Source organism: Protopterus annectens, chromosome 2.part0, assembly GCF_019279795.1.
Source record: "Protopterus annectens isolate FY-2018-M chromosome 2.part0, PAN1.0, whole genome shotgun sequence".
NCBI lineage: Eukaryota > Metazoa > Chordata > Ceratodontiformes > Protopteridae > Protopterus > Protopterus annectens.
This window is the reverse complement of record NC_056728.1, coordinates 477318566-477339637: the sequence shown is the minus strand read 5'-3', so window position 1 is coordinate 477339637 and position 21072 is coordinate 477318566. Positions and strand designations below refer to the sequence as shown.

At 41.4% G+C, this 21072-nt stretch overlaps 1 protein-coding gene across 1 annotated transcript in view; it reads right to left on the bottom strand.

Moving 5' to 3' along the window:
- Window positions 1–21072, bottom strand: part of MUS81 (MUS81 structure-specific endonuclease subunit) — a 597219-nt gene that overhangs the window by 140043 nt on the left and 436104 nt on the right. The window contains exon 11 of the mRNA XM_044060324.1: window positions 14443–14571. Coding sequence (XP_043916259.1) covers window positions 14443–14571 — 129 coding nt within the window. The remainder of the gene's footprint in view (window positions 1–14442; window positions 14572–21072) is intronic.

The window sequence follows — 21072 nt, the reverse complement described above, 5'->3', positions numbered from 1 at the left end:
ACATATCTTAATATACTGGAAGTATTTACAGTTAATTCACCACATTGAATAAATTCACTAAATAATGGGGGTGCTACCAAACTTCTGTCATTTAATATATTGTTCATTACTTCCAGAACATGTTTACTATCAATTTACTATCAATCTCTATTCATGAATTCTTTAGACAAGGTTTCCATTTGTTCTCTACATTTTAGCTAATCAGTGTTTAGTCTGCTAACCCTTAAAAACTGGCTTTTAATAATACCATTAAATACAGGTTTGGCATGCATACTTTTTGCATGCATGTACTTACATGAACATCCTTTCTATGTACACAGGTTTTCAACACATTTAGCAATTGAGAAGGCAGTTTTTCAAGATAAGAACTTTAAGTCAACAGAAGCTGCAGGCTCAAAAGGTGGACCAGTTAGAGCCTGAAGAACTAAGGTTAGGTCCCATGGAGGAATCGCATTCTTGACAGGATGTCTTAAAAGAAAGGTGCCCTTTAAGAAAGTCTTACAGATCTTAGTGGAAGCCAAGGGCCCAAGATTGTCCCCGATGTGGAAGTGGGAAATGGCCACCATCTGAACCTTCACAGTAGAAGAACTGGCCCCTTGATGGAAAATGTGAGATAGAAATTCAAGTACTGCTGGAATGGGAGCCGTAAAATGGCCCAAATCCCTATGTCGGGCCCAGATGGAAAAACGTTTCCATTTACTGTTGTAGACCTTCCTGGTAGAAGGCTTATGCGTCGCCACCAGGATGGATTTAAGGATACCGGGAGTCCTAGCCACCCAACCAAGCCATGAGCTTGAGGTCGTCCAGATTCGGAGTTTCCAATCCCGAAGGATGAGAAATCAGATCCGGAATGGGATCCAAGATCCAAAGAGGAGCTATGAGATGAGACCGTAGATACGGAAACCAGGTTTGACGAGGCCAGAATGGGGCAATGAGGATCAGCTTGCTCCCCAACCGACAGGAATTTTGTCATTAATGGGAGAGGAGGATAAGCATAAAGAAGACCGGATGGCCAAGCATGAACTAGAGCGTTTCTGGGGCTCTCCCCAGTGGGGTAATTAGAGCGAAAAACTCGCTGCACTTTGCGTTCGAAGGTGATGCAAAGAGATTGCAGCAAGGTTGACCCCATCTGAGGAAGATCTGTTTTGCTACTAAGGGGCTCAGAGACCACTCGTAAGGCGAGAGGATAGTTCGACTCAGCTTGTCCGCTAGAATGTTGGACCGACCTGGAATGTGCATTGCTAGCAGAAAACGGTTGGTGGATATCGCCCACTCCCAAACTCTCATGGCCTCTCAACAAAGAGGGTAAGACCTGGTCCCCCCCTGTTTGTTGATGTACCAGACCACCGACACGTTGTCTGTCTGAATTGCAATAGTCCTCGGAGGAAGAAGGGCATAGAAAGCCTGCAACGCTAGAAGCACCGCCCTCATCTCCAGAACACTGATATGCAGAACTGTCTCTATTGGAGTCCACGTGCCTTGGACAGTTCTGCCCATGCAATACCCCCACCCCACCCAGGCGAGAAGCATCCGTGGTCACCATGGCTTGGGGTTGAGGCATCAAAAATGGTTGTCCTTCCCGAAGCTCTCGAGAATGGAGCCACCAAAGTAGGGAGTCCCTGCAAACTCTGCTGAGGGGAATCGGGGAGTCCAACAGATGTCGAAGGATGGACCACTGGACCTGTAAGGTCCATTGAAAAACCCTCATATTCAAGCGGGCTAGTGGTGAAAGGTTGATAGCAGCTGCCATGGACCCTAGGGCTCTCAGGACTAATTCCGCTGGTGGGGCCAGAGATTGTAGAAGTGCTAATACATGCAGAGTTAAGGTGCAGAGCCCATCTGCTGTCAAAAAAGCCTTGGACAGAAGTGTGTCTATTCTGGCCCCTATGAAATCCAGGACCTGAACAGGGTGAAGGGATGATTTTTTGTAATTTATGGTGATCCCCAACTGACAGGCCAAGAGTAGGAAGCAATCCCTGGCTGAGCACAGTAGATGCCTGGTGGGGGCGGCGAGGAGCCAGTCGTCCAGGTATGGAAAGACCTGTATTCCCTGAAGTCTCAGGTGGGCCACTGCAACTGCCATGACCTTGGTGAACACCCTGGGGGCTGTGGTGAGGCCAAAAGGGAGGACCCTGAACTGATAATGACTGGCCCCCAGTCGAAAGCGGAGAAACCTCCTGGATCGCCTGTCCATGAGAATGTGGTAGTACACATCCTTGAGGTCTATGGAGCACATCCAGTCGTTCTCCTGCAGGAGGGGGAGGATATATTGAAGAGTGACCATCCGGAATTTCTCCTTGGCAATGAACAGATTCAAAGTTGACAGGTCGAGAATTGGTCTTATGTCCCCCATCTTTTTTGGCACCAAAAAGAACCTGGAGTAATTGCCCAGACTGTCCTGGGGGGACATGTTGGATGGCCTTTTTTTCTTAGCAGCTCCTTTATTCCTGAAGCCGTCACCTCCCTCTGACTGGGTGGAACATTGGGGAGGCGCCTCAACTGAGGGGGAAGGTTTATGAAGGGGATAGAGTAACCTCTGGATATTATTCGGAGCACCCAGCAATCTGTAGTGATGGACTCCCAATGTGCTAGATGTTCTGAAAAACGCCCCCGATTGCCTCCAGAGAGGAGCAGTCGGGCAATCCCCCTCAGGGTTGCTGTGAGGGTCGGTCGAAGAAAGGTTCCCTCGATCCGAAATTCTTCGGCCTCCCTCTGCCTTTGGGCCGGCGTCCACCTTGTCCTCCCCTGTCTCTGAAGCACGAAGGGTCCAGAGCGGGGCAGGACTGCTGAGACTTCCGGAACCACATCTTTTGTCCTCTCTGGTTCCTGGAAAAGGACCTTTGAGGAGCCGAGAAGCAGATTTCGACGGCAGACAGCGTCTTCCCATCTTTCTCGCTCTGGAGCAGTGTATCGCGGATGGTCTTGCCAAACAGCGTAGAACTGTCAAAGGGAGCATTTGCGAAGGACGCCTTGAAGGGTTCCGCAAAGTCGGAGCCAGGCATGACACCGTAAGGCGATACCTGCTCCGCTGGCTTTAGCCGTCCCCTCCGTGGTATGGGAGAGAAGCTGCATAGAAGTGTTGGATATCGATTTTAGAGTGGCCATGCGAGCCGAGAAAGTATGTTTGTCCTCGGCCGCCATGGACTCCGGGGGAGACCCAGCATAATCTTTTATAAGATCCCGCTGAAGCCTAATCACGTGTGCCAAGTAATTCAGCGCCCTTATGGAAAAGGTGACGGAAGCAAATATCCGCTTTCCGATGCGATCCATAGTCAGAGACTCCTTGTCAGGAGGATGGACCGAGGAACTTTCCTGTGCCAGTTCCTTTTTGGTGACAGCTGCCACCACCATGGCATCTACCGGGGAACCTTTACTCCACACTGGCTTGTCTGTGGGGGGCGCTAAGGATTTTGTCAGGTCTCCTAGAGATTGGGGCCACAGTGTCCGGCTCCTTCCATGCCCTGGTAGTAATTAGGTCTACCAGGGGGTCGGCCGGAGGGGACACCCAAGAGGTAGACGGGCCTGCGTCAAATGCCTCTAGAAACACTGACTCATCCGAGGAAGGCTTCTGGGCTGACCACTCCCCTCTAATATGCAGCATCTCCATAATATCTCCAAAGGAGACGTCCTCGGGGGGGTGACCTGGGGGAACCTTCCCCTTCCTCCAAATCAGTGTCTTCCGTGAGGGACTCGGGGGAGTCCAAGTGCCTCCTTTTACACTTTTGTTTGTGAGGGACCTCCTCGGCGGGACTGTCCGAGGAGGGATCACCAACGGGGTCATGCTCCTCTGCAGGAACTAGCTGGGGCATAGACACAGGCTGTCCCTGGGGCCGGATGATAGAAGACAGGCCCATCTGCGAGGGAATGGCGGGTGGATCCATAGCACGAACCAGGGACCTCGAACCCTTCGAGAGCACCCTCTCCACCACGTCAAAAGCCGAAGGTGAACCACTCTCCCTGGGATCCAAGAGCAGCCCCCTCGAATCCAACGTGTGGACCAGCGCCGGAGCTGAAGCGATCAGACCCGAAAGGGAAGTGTGCTCCAACCACATCGGAGCCGAAGACACTTACCCCTGCGGATCCAAAGCTTGGCTCTCGTCCCACAGAGCTCGAATCCAAAAAAGGACCCGATAATCTCAAGGGTAAGGCCGGCATCGAAGTAGCGATTACTATCGGCGCCAACTCCCCGGCTCCAAGGCTACTCAGATCCGACAGCTCCGAAACCAGATAATGGATCGGGGAAGGAGCAATGGGGGCAAAGAAGGGGGCTGAGCTCTCCCATCTGCATCTGGGCCTGAAGGAAGTGACGCATCATACGGTCCATGTCTGCGTCGGAAAGACTCCTCGTAGACCTAGAAGACGTCACCGAGACCGGCCGGGAAGGCCGCCTGGACGACCTCGAAGGTGACTGGGACTCCTCCTCCGGCTCTGGAGAGAAATGTGGGGAATGCAGCCGACAGGGGGAGGACCCGGGGACCTTCAAGGGGGAACAGAACTGCTTAGCCGGCGGGGCCGAAGGGGCTGAGTTGGCCCACCGCTTGTGACTCTTATGCCTTTCTCTGTCTTTCTTCCTCTCTCTATGCCTCTTCCCTTTTTTAGCAGAGTCCCTCTCTCCCTGGGATATAGTGGGAGGTTGAGTCCCGGCCAGGGCAGGAGGAACTAATGGCTGAACTGCCGCAGCCGTGACTGGCACCACTGAGGGAGAGGAGGAAGAAGTAGAATCCACGGGTAAGAGACCCGCTAGGATTAAACTTGTTCCTCCTGTCTCTCAGAGTCCAGGGGTTAAAGGCAGCACAAATCTGGCAGCCTGATGTTAAATGTGCGACCCCCAGGCAAAGAACACACTGAGTGTGGCCATCGGCTGGGGACAGCTTATGACCACAATCAGAGCATTTGGAAAAAATGGCCTTAGGGCCTTCGGCCATGACAAACACAAGCACACTCCCTAACACACAGATAAGGGGAAGGGGAATACACTAGAATTAAACTAAACTAAATTAAACTAATTTAAACTAAATTAAACTACCCAAGGGATCTAAAACGCACACACACACAAACTGCAATTTAAGGTGAAAATTTAGAGTAATTCCTACACTTTCTCGTACCTAATAGCCAAGAGCTCGTCACTCGTGCTTATAGAAGCCGCGGCAAATGAGATCTGGGGACTGGAGGGAGGTAGCAGGGTATTATGGGTAAGGGGGAGGAGCTTAGAGCTCGGATCTCTAGCTTGGTAAGCTGCCGGCTCGGATCCAGGATGGATCCAATACCCACAGGTTGCTGATCTGAAGTAGTTAACTTCATTTGATCATACATTCATATAAAATAAAACAAAACAAACCACATTAACATGTTCCTAGTTACAAACATTATATATATCACATTTGTTCTTTTGTATAACTATTATCGATCTGACATTACATAAATTGATCAATTTTTGCCTTCCCTTAAACCTCACTCCTCCTCCAAAACATTCTGCATGTTATTATTCCCACAATTTCCATTTTTTATGCAACTCCCTCAACCCTTTTCTAAAGATCCCGCTTCCACTTCTTTTATCTCTATTACAATATTTTAAATACCGTTGGTTTAGACTTTGACTTCCATCTTCCAATAACTGCACTTTTATTGGCAGCCACCACAATTAAACTTAACAAGGCCTCATTTACTATGCTTGGCAATTCAGATCTTGTGTCCCAGCTCAGAAGAATAATTTCCTTAACTGCACCCATTTGCTAACCCAATATTTTTGTCAGAGTACTCCATAGGGAATTATGAGAGTCTGCCAGCATATTACACTCCCAAAACATATGTTCCCACTTACTTCTTCTCCATCACACCACCAACAGAAGCCGGTTACCTTTTGAGAGGGTGAAGAGAACTGTGCACTTAAACTGCATATTTTGCTATCAAGTGACATATTTTGCTAGAGACTGTAGAGAGTTTAAGTTTTTCCTATATGCTGCAGCTATGATGGGCAGTCCATATTCAAACTAAGGACACCTTTGCAATGCCAGTGGCTCAACAGGTAGCACACACCTTTAGTTCAGAAGGCTATGGGTTCTATTCCCACACCACATGGATTGCTTGCTAACACTGTAGCACAGTGTAAGGGGGGGGGGGTGATGCACTCCTAAGTATGCCATCCTTCGGATCCTACCTGATTTGGTGGTAGCTTATGTGGATGTAAAAGATACCACAACATCAAAAAAAGTAGCAGACGTTCCCCAATTTCCTGGCGAAATTTCCCCTAGTAATAAAAATGCCACCTCACGTCTCTCCTGAAGAGAGGCTACTAGCCTAGTGAGACTAACTTAGTCAACAAAGGATAGATAGATAGATGGATGGATGGATGGATAGATAGATACATAAATAAATAAATAAAACAAATAGTGGCTCTTGCTTCTATTTTCAGATAGGGAGCCACTTTCATATCCCCCAAAAAAGCATGGCATTTACTTTCTTCCTGATTATTTTAGTGATGCAATTTTGACAGATCATGGTCCTGGCAAGCCAGAAACCAAAGTATTTGAAGAAATATTTGTTTCATATGGGGGTGTTGTTGACGTCCCCAATTTCTAAGGATACAGGGTATTTGGCTAGTTTTTTGATGAGTACCAAAGAACATCCTTTTGGAATTTGTAGGGCTGAGAATTAGCTTGCATTTGACATACCACTGGTTAACAAAGTGCATGTCATTTTGTAGTTGGTACTGAATGTGTGTAACTGAGGTGTGACCGAAGTATTACCATGACATCAGCATACAAAATTAGAGGTGTACAGAGGAGGTAATAATGAGGTTTATTGATAAAAATAAAAAAGATGAAAAAAAAAAAAAAAAAGAGCAGAGTGGCAAGTATCAATACTTGCGGAATACCTTTACTTGGTGGTGCTTCTTCAGATAAGAATTAACGTATTTTGAAATCTTTAAATCACGTGGAAGCTTCATGATTTATAAAAAATTAAAATCAATTTAATAACAGTGAAGCTGACTAGGTCAAAGACTTTTGTAATATTTACAAAGAGGGACCATGTGAGACTGTATTTGCCCATGTTAAGTAGGAAATCATTTGTAAGGAACCAAAGGGTGGTCATATTACAAACACCATGGTGCTTAAGGAATGGTGGTGGTAATGCCGGATGTATTTAGTGACTTGGATGCAGATTACTTTTTCCAGAGATTTACCAAGAATATGAAGTATGGAAATGGGTCTAAACTGTGAGACATTTTTGAGAATGGGTACTTTGGGGAAGGGAGTTCACTAAAGTAATTCTCCATATGCAAGGCATAATGTTGTTAAGCTCAGGTTGTAGATGTGGACTAGAGGAAGTCAATGCAGAGGAGTACGGACCAGGTATAAATGTTATCTGAACCAGGAGAGACACCTGTATAAATGACATCTTAGGAAAGATACCGTTATTTTTGTTCAATTTGTTTAAAGTAGAAGGGTAGGATGAAAGTGGGGAGGAACTGTCTGTGGAAGTGGGAGGCATGTTGCAGGAAACCTGAGCTTTACGACAGGCCATTTGAGCACTGCCGGTTATTATGAGATGTGTTACTGAGGGGGATTTACAGCCCATTAGTGTGGTTATTCATTCCAGAAGTACTTGAATTAACAGTAAAAGTTATTTAATTTTAACATAGCTGGCCTTATGCTGACAGATATGGCATGAAGTGACAGAACATTTTTGTGACTCTGGATTAGGGTTGTAATTCCAATTGTGCCAGGTCTCATCTCATAATCTGATAAACTGCCTGGATTCCTTTGTTACCCAGTTATCAGTTGTGGCTGAGTAGTCTTTTAGTTAGGGGAAATACTGAAGATTAATTAAGAGTTTGGCTGAGGATTTCTGCAGCAGACATAATCTGGACAGGAGAGTATGGGGGAACACTGAGGTGGGCTTTAAGTAGACTACAATTATCACTGTAAGACTGAGGCCAAAATATGCAAGTTATAGATATGATTTGGAAGACTGGCTGTTCATCTAGAAGGTAAGGGGGCAATGGTCTCAGACAGCGTGGATGGAACATAATGCTTAAGATGTTTGTTGCATTGTTACTAATCAAATAACAAATGGAGTGCTGGTTGGAATGCATCATGCTCCTCCTCAAAGCAGTACTGCCAAGTGCAAGTCTTACTTGGTAATCTGATGGTCACATGGTCATTTATTGTGCTGTTGTCTAAGCATGTGAACACAGACTGAGCAAAAAAAAGAAGCGGCATCAGGGGCACATTTATGTTAGGATGCTGTTTTGGAAAGCACTGCCCAAACCTGTATGAAAACTGCTTAACTGATTTTTTTTGGATAAAGAAAATGATAAAGGTGTTGTCAGTTAATTAGTTATGGAGGCAATGGATTGCGTAAATAGAAGAATTTTCAGAAGGGATCAAACTGCTGATTTTGAGTATAATCACCATGATGTTTTGCATGTGGCACTGAGAGATAAGCATGATGTTGAGACTGAACGTGAGTAAGATGAACATCAGTCTTGAGGTGACAAACTAATCTGTCGTACATGATAGGTATTTCGATGTCTGTCTGACAAGAACAAAAAATATACTTTTAAGGGTTATATGTTTATGAAAAGAGTTAATTGTGAATACAACAAAAGGCACATAAAGAAGTTCAATCTCATATAGATTAGGTTCCATATATATGACCCCTAATATATGTTACTCTACTTTCCAGAGACACTCATCTCAGCTGATGTACTCTCAGTCATACTTTCACTGTTCCAGTAAGCGGCATTAAGCAGAGTACCACTGGTCTAAAACCTGTTCATATAAATGTTTTATCAGGAAACAAAGCTCATTTAATCCATGAGTGGGCTTTAGTCCATATCAACCTTCCAAAGGATGCAAGCAGCTATGATCCTTGACTCAGAAGTCATAACACCAAGTAATATCTTGGGGTCAGAAAACACAAGGATACAGGGCAAGTACTGTCACACTATACCATGACAATCTCACATGGACTTCGCAACAAAACTCTGACTGTTTAGAGATTTCTTGACAAAGCAGTGATAATACAGACTCAGAGGCACCTGAATGTGAAACAGGTTTGAAATTTTAAAAAAAATTAATGCAAAAGCTTTTTTTTGTAGGTGGTACAACTCCACCCACATCAAGCCTCCACACTCCCCTGCTACTTGTATAGAGCAACTCAGACCACACTATCTTGGGGTGAAGGAAATTCCCATGATTCTGCAATCTCAGTCTTTAATATCCAACTCCCCCCAGAATCTTACAATAGTGAGCAACAAGACAGACAGTGTAGTGATTTTAAGCCTGGTACTCTCTTGCCTGTATACTACAGGAAAAGCTGTTTTCATATTCACCATCAATTGAACGTATTCTGGCTTAAATTAAAGGTAACCAACTAAAACCTTATCTGTAGACTGTTTATATACTACTCCACAGACATACGAGTCAGCTGCAGAATCCGGTGTAAACATGCAGCTATAAAATGTGTCAAAGCAATTATTCCAGAATGGACCATTTCCTCAAAAAAATGAAAAACAGAAAATACAAATTTAACATTCCAGATGATGGAAGAACTTGCCTCCACACTTCCTTCATCCCATTATTAGGTATAACTTATTCTGATGCCTTACAACCTTGGTGGAAGTTAAGTTTAGTTATCCATCACTGGACAGCTACTCTGTGAACCACCGATTTTCTAGTTCCATCCATTCACCCACTCCATAAATTTTCTAATCCACTTGCCCTATAGAGGTTTACATTGGTAACAGAACAGTAAGAAACAGACTTTTTTCTATCCCAGTGACAATCTCCAACCCATCTGGTGGGAACCCCGGACAGTCCCAGGTAAGAAGACAGCTATAATCCCTCCAAAATGTGCTAGGCCTGTCACACGGTCCACTCCAAATTGACAGTTCCTGGTGGACCTCCTGTGGCAGACTCCTAGGGACATTCTCACAAGCTGCCCAAATCACCTTGACAAAGTACTCCAACCAAGAGGAACAGTGATTGCACTCCATTACTCTCCTGAACTGCTAAGCTCCTCACTCTGTCACAAACAAATAGTTGGAAAGGAAAGTAGAAGCATAGCTGCATTGATGTTTGAATTCCTCACTGCCTCAGTTACACATTGGGTTATCTGCCAAGGTAACCCAGTACTGACCAGCTTTCAAAAGCTCAGACTTCCCTCCCCCTTTCTTCCTGAGTGACCTGAATGGCTGAAAATATCCTGAGGAGGAAGCCTTTAGTTATCACATGAAGTGAGTCTTCAGGCGTTTTTCGTTTCCAGAGAGGAGAGGAGCACGGGTAAATTTACAGCCAATCACAATACCATACAAAAATCAAACCAACAAACACAGAATCAAACAGGCTAAAACCCACCTCATTTATGCACAATCTGGGAGATGGCATCTGGATTGCTGCCACTGAGGCAGTGAGGAATTCAAACAACTATTGTTACACATAAGTAGGTCTTCCACAAATGTATCATGTTCTTCATGATACACACGGATTCCTCAGTGGCATATTGGGTAGATTTCTAAAGCTTACCCTACCTGGGTGGTAGAAGGCTAAGGATTCAGGAGCCTCTAGAGAATGGGCCAAGCAAAGCCTGCTCTGGACCTTGAAAAGGAATCAAAAAAGGAGGTATGAACATAGGACCAGGCTGCAGAATCTAGAAAGCTTTCAGAGTCCACCCCTTTTCAGTATGCCTTTGAAGAGGATAAGGCCCTAGTCGAGTGAACCTTAACCTTGCCTGGAAGAGACTTACCAGGGTGGGAGTAACAGAAAACGGCAGCAGAGGACAATCTTCATGCAATAGTTTGTTTAGAGACAGGCTGACCTTTCTTAGCTCTCGTTATAGGGACAAAGAGCTGTTTAGCATTCCTAAAGAACTTTGTTCCATTAAGGTATGCAGAATCTTTTTTTTCTCTTGTTTTTTGAATAAGGAGAGAACACTGGGAGATTGATGGCATGATTCAAGGTAAATTCAGAAACATTAGGCATGAATGATGGATTAGTACATAACATAACCCTGTCCTTGTGAAAAATCAGATAGGATTGGCCCACCACAAGAGTTTGCAGCTCAGAGACTTACTCTGCAGATGTCAGAGCTGTGAGTGAAATGGTCTTCCAGTACTGAACCACAAATCAACCTAACAGGCAGGTTCAAATGAAGACAAAGTCAATTTTTCAAAAACAAAGTAAATATTACAGGAAGGAGGAATTTGCTTTCAAAGGAGGTCTCGCGTGCAACACTCCTTCCATAAACTGACTACAAAGAAACAAAAGAGGAGATCCATGGGCAGACAAGCTGAGATGGCCACAAGATACACTTTGGTAAAAAGCATATGATACACTATTTCTAAGTAGCTCACACAAATGTTTCAAAACTAGAAGTGTCAAAACCCTTTCACAGCCTCTGTTACCGGCTAGGCACCTCCTAGAAAACCTCTTTCATTTGTAAATATAATACTTTCTAGACACAGGTTTTGTTGTCTCCTTAAACATTTGCTGCACATCCTCATGGAACAAGTGCCCCAAAGGTATCAAAATATGATGAAGCTTCTGTTTCTTTTTCCTGGGAACTTCACTACTAGATAAAATATGTGGGGACAGAGTATTATGCACAGCAAGGGATCTATTACCTTGGACTACTCCTGCACTGAAAGGAATTGGTTCTCCCGCACCTGTGCCAGGTACTGGCACAGCCTTGGAGGGAGTATCTAACCCCCATTTTATAATGCCCAACAAAGCTGCACTACAGGAAAAAGAGGCAAAAGGTAAGTGGGCTTGCAGGCTGAGCAGTGGCTCTCAGCAGAATCACTAATTGCAGGCTCAGGCATATATTTATTTTGTTTTTTTTTCTCTTTGGGTACAACAGGATTTGATTGGGGGGGGGGTTACCCACAGTTAGGATCCATAAAGTCAGGGGAGAAAACACCAGCCAGAATAATAAATTGGCATTATTGGATAATGTATTACAATATGCACTTGAGATTTCTAGCAATAAGTATGCCCCTACACAATTAAACTTTCCAGACTGAGCAATTATTACAAAAAGAGTTTAAAATTTGTTTAGAATTCTTTTACAACTGACAGAAGTTAAAGACTCTCCATTACACAAAATCCAAACACCAAAGCAAATGGTGTTAAAAAATTAGCTCCACACACTTTAACCATGTTAAGCTGCCATAAAATGATGTTTATTTGAAATTTAAATTATATTTTCTTTTCCAAACAGTGAAGTCTCAACAGTACATTCAAATAACTTAATTCACAATAAAATCTCAATCTGGTGTTAAAAATACAAAGAGCACTGTTATACGTATAGTAAGTAATGTATACATGCTGAAAAATCCAAGTTCTGCAATATTTTCCTGTCAAAAGATGAAAATAAAGCTGAGTAACAGTAAAAGCAGGCCTCCAGTGTCTTACAGCACATATACACACTGCACTTCTGAGAGAAATACTGAAAATGTCCTCAGAAATAGTAAAAGAAAATAAATTGTATCATGGTTTAGAGTGCTCTATCTCAGCATGGGGCTTTTGAATATCTTAAACAGCATACCTTCACCCCTTCTGATAAAATGTGCCTTAGACTTACAAAAAAAAAAAAAAAAAAAAAAAAAAAAAAAAAAATGCCCTAGATAATGCTCCAAATCAAAGCCGCACTATCCCAGACCATCTCTGTTTCAGGTGTACATATTACAAACTAAAGACTGACCTCATCCAACTTCAAGATGCTTGTAATCAAAGTAAAAAAGCTAATTTGCAAAGACAAAAATATATTTATCTTAAGCAACAATGTATGTAGTCTAACAATCTAAAGAAATTCTGCTACAATAAAGAAAACTTCCATAATCCTGAACAAAACTCCAAGTCATTTCTCCTACTCTTCCCTAACCCTTAAAAAATGGTTTCTTATAACCTTTCTAAATGGTTTCTACATACTTGCAGGTAACAACCTTGCGTCAAACGGAAGTCACTGCTGTTAAAATGAGACTTATGAAAAATATTCCATTTATCAATACATACATACATACTTTATAAAGCAACATTTTTCCAGACAGTCGCTTACAGCAAGAATGCATTTGTTGAGCAGGCTGTCAAAAAAGATAACAAGTGGTATTTAACCCATAATTATTTCCTTAACCAATTGCAACATCTTTTGTCAAATACAAAATGTGTTCTTTCCTTTCTGTATCAGTAAGGCCAGCATGTATATGGGTATATGGATTACAGAAATTAACTTGTTTTATGAAGTTTATATATTGATGCTGCACCGGAAGGGAGAAGAAATGGGGTAGGCCATTAAAAGTAAAATACCCTCTGGCTGAATAAAGACAGCTAGACACCCCCCCCCCCCCCAGACACCCTTAGGAAAAGCCCCAGCTACATCAGAGCAAGTCTGTAGGAACAGGAAAAGCTGGCAGACCCACTGCTGGACATGGGGCACTGGATAAAAGGGCCATAGGATGACAAGGGAAGCAAAAAGTCGTCGTCGTGTCTTTCGGCTTTTAGGTTAGGGGTCGCCACAGCGGAACTCCGGTCCGCTAATGATTGGCAGTAGATTTTTACATGCCGAGTTGCCAACTCTTACACACAACCTTCAACGAAGGTGAGCCCGTTCACGCATGTCTCCACACAGAAGAAGCTTTAGCTGAGAATCGAACAGGACAACGTCTTACTGCGAGGCGACAACGGAAGCAAAAAGTGATCCAAACAAATCATAGTGATTTCCTAGTTGAAAGGAAAACCTGTTTTAAGGGGAAAACAGGTACCTATCTGTCCAAAGAGTCCTTGTTCTAGGGGCAGTGACAACCATACAAAATTGCAGGGGGTCATGGTTCAATTTTGGGCCATGAACTCTTGGGTAAGCAAAAGGCTTGAAGATAGATTACCAACATATCCTGATGGAAATACTTTTTAAGCACTAATATGGAAACCATGAGATGGTTTACTACCAACAATTATAGACCCAATTCAAATTACATACCCTCAGGGAACACAAAGCAGCCTCCCATGTTTCTCCCACCATGCTGCATTTTGCCTCAGTCTAGTAAACGCTGACAATGTCACAGCCGATGAAAGAAGAAACATCCTGATGTTCTGTACTTCAGCATTGAGAAGAAGGGATTCCATTTCTGTAAAATGCTGAGGAAACAGATGGCACTAGTTTAGTGCAGTCAGACTGAAAGTGCCTTAGGAGATTAACACATCTTATGACCTGGGGCCATTCCTTCTGCAATACTTGTAAGTTCACCTCTCTCTGTAGTTCTAAATATCAGGTACATACTGTGACTGTGCGCCTGCATGAAAAGTACGAAAATCCAAGAGAGTCTAAATTGCTAGGTAACTGAGCCAACAAACATAGAAAAGGACAGGTTAATCAAAAAGGAAAGTAAAACTGCAAGAATGAAATAAAATCAAATTTCAGAGAAATGTAATTTTTTTTGTTTACTTTCTGCTCACGAAAACGTCCATCAATGATGCTTCCACAGAGGTCATCCATTCTTTTCCTCTCCACCACATAATCAAGCACCAGTTCACGAGGCTGAGGGGCACGCAGCTGACCTAATACAGAATCAAAAAATTAGCTTTCAGGAAAAATACAAGTTATCATTTTCATTCACATGGTATTCAACATGGACTGCATATTCTCTTAAAATGATACAGTGTAACCAAGACAGAGACAGACAGTGGCCTTTTGAAAACTAGCATGAAACTAACATTAGTGTTTAAAACAAAGACACAAGAAAATTCCTGTTTTATGTAAAAACACAGTGTTGAGCTACTTCTATTGGCAGAGAGGAAGAATGGTCCAGACCATAGCCCAAGCAGCCCAGGTTTGAATAGCAGCTCAAGTGACTGCCGGATCTAGTATGTGTGCCTATGCAGACAGATGGGGGCAGACTGAGGTTGTCCAGTGCCACAATTCTTCAAAGAAAGTGACAGCACAAGGAACAGCCTTGCAGTAGGCTTTTGGTCACCAAGCCATGTATGTGACAGCTTCCAGGAGTGTGAACTCACACGGTAGAAGCCATATGGGCCATTGTGATGGTATGGGTCATATATCCACTCTCAGCAGTGAGGTTAGGGCCTACAGTTTTTACACCCTCATTTCTGGGATGCTGGCAAAGATATAAACCTCCTCTATCCTGCCTGGATGGCAGTCCTGCGAGAAGGCTGTTTACCCCACGATGAGAATACCCAGGTCAGTGGAATGAATGGGCTGAAATATGACTGGGAATTCTTGTTGGTCATCAAACAACACAGCAAACAAAAAAATAACAGTACTGACATTTCAGACAAGGAAAGTGGCTGATTAATTTTATGAAATACACAAGGTGACAGCCACTATATATTAAGACTCAATGACATTTTTGTCGTTACACTCATTTTCTTGACATTCTGACACATTTTACAAAAATGCAGTAGAAACTACCTTGACAGTGTAATAAAATGATACAGAACAGGCATTACAAATAAGGCTTTGACAAATCCGGCTGACTTTTTACCTTTCCTTTTTAAGTCTTTGTGGATACATTCACACCAATAAAGCCAAACCCCACTAGCTGTGGACATGCATGTTTTGGACTTCTTATGACCTCGTCAGTACAGCATACACAGACCGTTTGTCTGACCCTGTGTTTTTAAAGTATATCCAGGTAAAAAGTCATGGACATTCAAAAGCTATAAAGCTGAAACACAAAGTCCTTAAGGGGGGTCAGTTGCATATATCCCATGGCCCTGTATTACAGGAGATTTAAGGTACCACACAGTGAAAACTCTGACTTGGCTAGGCTTTTCTTGTAGCTTTTACTAATTGGTTTGTCTGTGTGACCTTGTTACTCTTTGGTTTGGCGACCAAAAGTGTAAGATTCGCTGCTACATAGTTTTTTTTTTTCCTTTTCTTTTTTAATTAGTAATGCCTTTTTATAGACTTGGTTTACTGAGATATGTTCTGAGCTTTGTGGCTGGCTTTGGAGGGATTTTTGGCAGCCTGGATATGTAGGTATGGTCTTAGTATCTGGAAGTTCTTTTCATTTTCCTTTTTATATACATATTTTGTGGGAATTGAATCTCTTTATTTTTTTTTAAATTTTTGGATCATAACATTTCTTGTGAAGCAATATTTCTGTTTTTTTTTTTTCAAAAAAGGCAAGTTTGTGTGTGTATATATTCATTTTATATTGCAGTGAGATGTTTTATTTATCTGTTTAGTTTTCTTAATGTTTTCTTATGGTTGCAGCAGTTACTGCAAGTAGGATTTTTTTATTAGTTTATTATGTGACATGTATATTACTGTAAGCATTGAGGTAGCTGTAGGCATGCACAAATGTAAAGTATGTTATTGGGAATTGTGTATTTGAATGCACATTTGTTTTGCTTTCATGTATACTGTTGCGGGTTATTTTTGTATGTACACATTTTTGTGGTCGTGCATTGGCAAACTTTTAGTGCGGTGCTGTGTTGGTTTGTGCAATATTTACATAAGAGTGCCTCTCATATTATTGGGAGCTCAATTATTTATGTTGTTTAATATGCATAAATACATTCATAACATGCATAAAACCATACTTGTTAACTGGTGTACATCACTGAACTATATGAACCTTTTCGGCCTCTGTCCAGGAGCACACTCTGGTGTATATTGTAGTTCATGATGGCACTGTGTTGCAGCTGCACGTATTTTTTTGTTGGAGATGCATGTGCTGTGCTCTGTGCTACTTTCCTGAGCCAGTGTGCTTTTCATTTATTCTGCTGGGCTTTCAGTGCTTTGGTGGATACATTTATTTGTGCTGGAACAACAGGGTTTAGTTCCATTAGTGATGCATAATAAAATATATACACTAGGTGCAGCAGCAGCTTCTTTAGATAGTTCAGTCTTTCATACCGAGGCTCAGCTTATTGTAGTTTTAGTTTATTTTTCTAGTTAGGTTCTCAAAAATATAGTAAAAAGTTAATCTATTATTTTTCTATTATGCTTGTTAATTTTTTAAAAAATATTTATTGAAGATCATGGCTTATTTTATCAGTTTCATTACAGCCTCTTCAGGTTTTTTTTTTTTTTAACATAATGATGGATTTTTTTATTTTGATGTTCTTTAATAACCTTGTAAATTTGCTTTTTTCACTGTCTAATGCATTTTTCTATGGTATTTTCTCAATTCTTCTTGTTTCTATATATTATTGCTTCCATTCTTCTTTTTTTTTGAGATTCATTTTTTTGTTTGTTGTGTGAGGTTGTCAACCGAATGGGTAAGAATGAATATTATAAAGTGAATATTGTAATTAGAGAAATTTGATGGTCATTAATGCCTTGATACATTTTTGTAGGGGGCTGTTTTTTCCCATGGGGGTATGTGCCCTCCATACATCTGCTATCCATAACCACTAATTCTGAGACTGCTATACCTTTTTATATATGATATGTTGCAATCCAGAACTCAGTAATTCTTGCATCTCCACTTTTAGTGTCTGTATTTTTTAAGGAGAACAAATGTGGCTCTTCATATTTCAAAAGGTATCCCCTTATTGGATGTTTTCATTTACAGACTTCAGTAGGATATACATAGAACTCATGTTCTGAAATGACTAAGGTTGAGTTTGATCTGATTCATCATCTAAAGAGCAAAAAGTACTTGTTTTTCTCTTGCACTTACAGCAGCTTAGTGATACAGTTTAAGTGCTGTTTTATTCAATTTTACTGCACGTTTTACCGTTTTAAACAAAAAGCTCCATTATGTTTATGCTGTTACTTGGCAGTTACTGTATTGCTAATGTCCCTTTGGTATATGATTTGCTTTCCTTTGCTTTTCAATAATTTTGCTGCTGTTTTAGACAATCCCAGCTAGTTTTTGGTCAGGTGTTAGCTATTAAGAATCAGTGGGGGGTGGTTGTATTCTGGGAGTAAGTATTTTTGCCTGTATTCCTAACTAATCTTCTTCTGGTTCCTTTGTCATCTCTGCTGAGAGTGTTGAGTACTTCTCCACAGAGCACTGTACTAGATAAGACACCAACTCTTCCAGTGTGAAATTCTTTGCAAACGAATCCAGTCATTCTCACACACCTATTTGAATACTGTAGTGGTATTCATGCACGGTCTACTAAATTGATTTGTGCACAGTACTATATTCAATAACCAGGAATTATTTGTCTTATTTTCTACCTTCAAACTTCAAATGAACCATTTTAAATTAAGTCTTAAACCACAATCCTGCACTAGCCTACGGCAAATATGAGCTATGCATTAATAAATCCCTAAACCACACTATAGTAGTATTAGACACAGTATTTTTACTGATCTAACCACTTAAACGTTTTCCTCAAGTCAAATAATATTACATTCCTTTAAAATATTCTGGGACTACAGTGGAAGGTCAGTCAACTTGTTCACCCTCGGCTGCCAGCCTTACAGCACTTAGTTTACTCATGCAATGTAACAACTGCCTGATGCTCACAGGCACCGAATTGTAACTTAGAATGCCACTAGCCAAATGCGTCAGGTGCAAGTACTTAAACTGGAGCCTTCCTCTCAGAAACAACCTGTGCGCAATGCAAACCACCACTCATTCCAGAGAAATGCACAAATTACTGCCCACTGATGCCATTAAAAAGTCTCTGCCTAATTCTCCAATGCCTAGAAAATCAACCACTACAACACCTATTAGCACTAGCAAAGTAAAGCATCACCAGGTAATTAACCACCCCCAAACTAGTGCACCTTGAGATCCCCTTTTTTATATAATGTAATATCCTTTATTGTGTCATACAACACATCATATATCTCATTAAATGTAATCCTCATGCATGGTGCATAGATAAAACTCTGACTCTTATTACACTGCCGTCCACCCAATATCAACAGTTGCTATGCTTCCCTCTATAATGATATTACACAATATAATTCCTTTACATTTTTCTCCTGTTAACTTTCCTTCCCATTTTCATTAGATTATTCTTAATGTTATCACTAATACGCAATACAATTCTTAATTTATGGCTCTTTCTTTCTAATTAGAGCCTATCTACATACAGAAACACAAAACAAAAAAGAAAGAGCAAAGAAACAAGTCCTCCCCCCACAAAAATCATATGGCGCTCATGCAGATTACAACTACCTAGCTAGTCCTCCTCTTCCACTTGTTATCAGTTCCATCTTTTATAGAAAGCTTCCAGACCTGCGTCCTTTACTTCTCTTGCTTCTTCCTAAATAAAATTTCTACATAAGTTTTTCTATTTTTTTCTCCTTTGAGGGCATCTACTTTCTTGCACTCTTCCTTAATATTTGCTTTATATCTGCCTGGTATTCTATCCATCTTTCACATTCTCAAAAAATATAAACCCATGATTATCCTCCTTTCCTACACCTCCATCACTCTTCTGTTCTCTGGAACATTTTCTTTATTCTTACTGGATTATAGAAATATTTACGTAGACATTTCAATGCAAAATGTCTAAATTTACATGCCTTTGTCGCATACTTGGGCAATCTAATCATTCTGGCCCATTCTTTGTCATTGATCTCTTAATTCTTAAGCTCAGACTTCTTTTAATTTATGACTAAATTGTGTCCTTTTCTATCCATCCAATTCCTTCCAATTTGAATAATTCTCCTATTTTCTTCCCCTCTACTCTTCTGTTCTCAATTTTCTATATCATCCCAGAGACTGACAGTATTTCTGTTCATTCCTTTTCTATGATATCCCATTGAGTTTTCAAGACCATATTCCTCCATTCTAATGATTTTTCTAACTGAAATTCTGTCTTCAATTTCTCCCATATTATTAATTGTCCCCCTATATGCACTTGGGACCAGTATTTCACTTGGCAATTTTCCCCCATATGTATTTGGGACCAGTATTTCACTTGGCAATTTTCCCCCTATATGTATTTGGGGGTCCCTATTATTTAAACGAAGTTTCAAAACTTCAAACGTGCCTTCATTAACAGCACAATGTCGAAATGGCCATATCCCGAAGACACGGAACAATGATTTTTTTCCTAGGGGAAAAAAAATCACTGGACCGTTTTCGGGACTTTGCCATTTTCTATACTGTGGTGCGATCTTGGAGTTGGTATATTTAAGTAGGGGGTGTGGGGGTCAAAGCCCCCCACTTTATTTTGTTTTGTTTGTTTTTTGCGGGCCAGCGATTTTTTTCCCTACGAAAAAAATTGCTGTTCCACATGTTCGGAATTTGGCCTTTTCAACATTAAGCTATCGATGAAAGCATGTTTGAAGTTTTGAAACTTCATTTAAATAATAGAAGTGTATTTGGGACCAGTATTTCACTTGGCTGTGATTTTTGAACAATGCCATTGAACTTTCTTCTTTCCTATGTCCTCTTTCAATTGCCCTATGGAAACCATCCATAATCTCCATTTATCCCCCTCCCCAGCTTGTCATACACCTTTTGAAATTCTTTTTGAACTTGTGCATTTCTAATAAAGTTAAATCCATTATTGGTGGTTCTAGTAAAATTTCTATAATACCCCTACCTTCTCTCAGTTTCCTTTCTTTTTCTATTAGCATCCTTTTCCATATAGTAACAGGGAATATCTATTATCCTTAATGTATTAAATAGAGGCATGCCTATAAGCATTCTATCAGGTCTGGCACTCCCAACCCCCCTCTTTTGTCATCTCTGCTATTCTATCCCATGTAACTCTTGGCTTTCTACCTTCCCATATAAAAGCTTAGCACATCTGCTTTTTTTTAAGTTATGTTCAGCAATTCCAAAAAAGGTCTGCTCTGGATATAAAAACTGTGGGATAATACACAGCTTTAACACCTACACTCTCTGGCCCATATCTAATCCCAGTACTTTCCAACTCTCAATTTGTCCTTTAATTTTATTATACATTTTATCATGTGCCTTTCAATGTATCTTTAACTGTTTTTGTAGACAAATTCCCAGATATTTTATCTGTGTTACTAGTAATCCATGTGTCCTCTCATCTCTTTTTTCCAGACCTTTCCCATTCAAGACCAGTATTTTCAATTTATCTTGACTGATCTTATATCCTGGCTTTTTTCCAAATGCTGCAAATTATATCCCCATAGCTTTCTCGTATTGTGTCTATTATC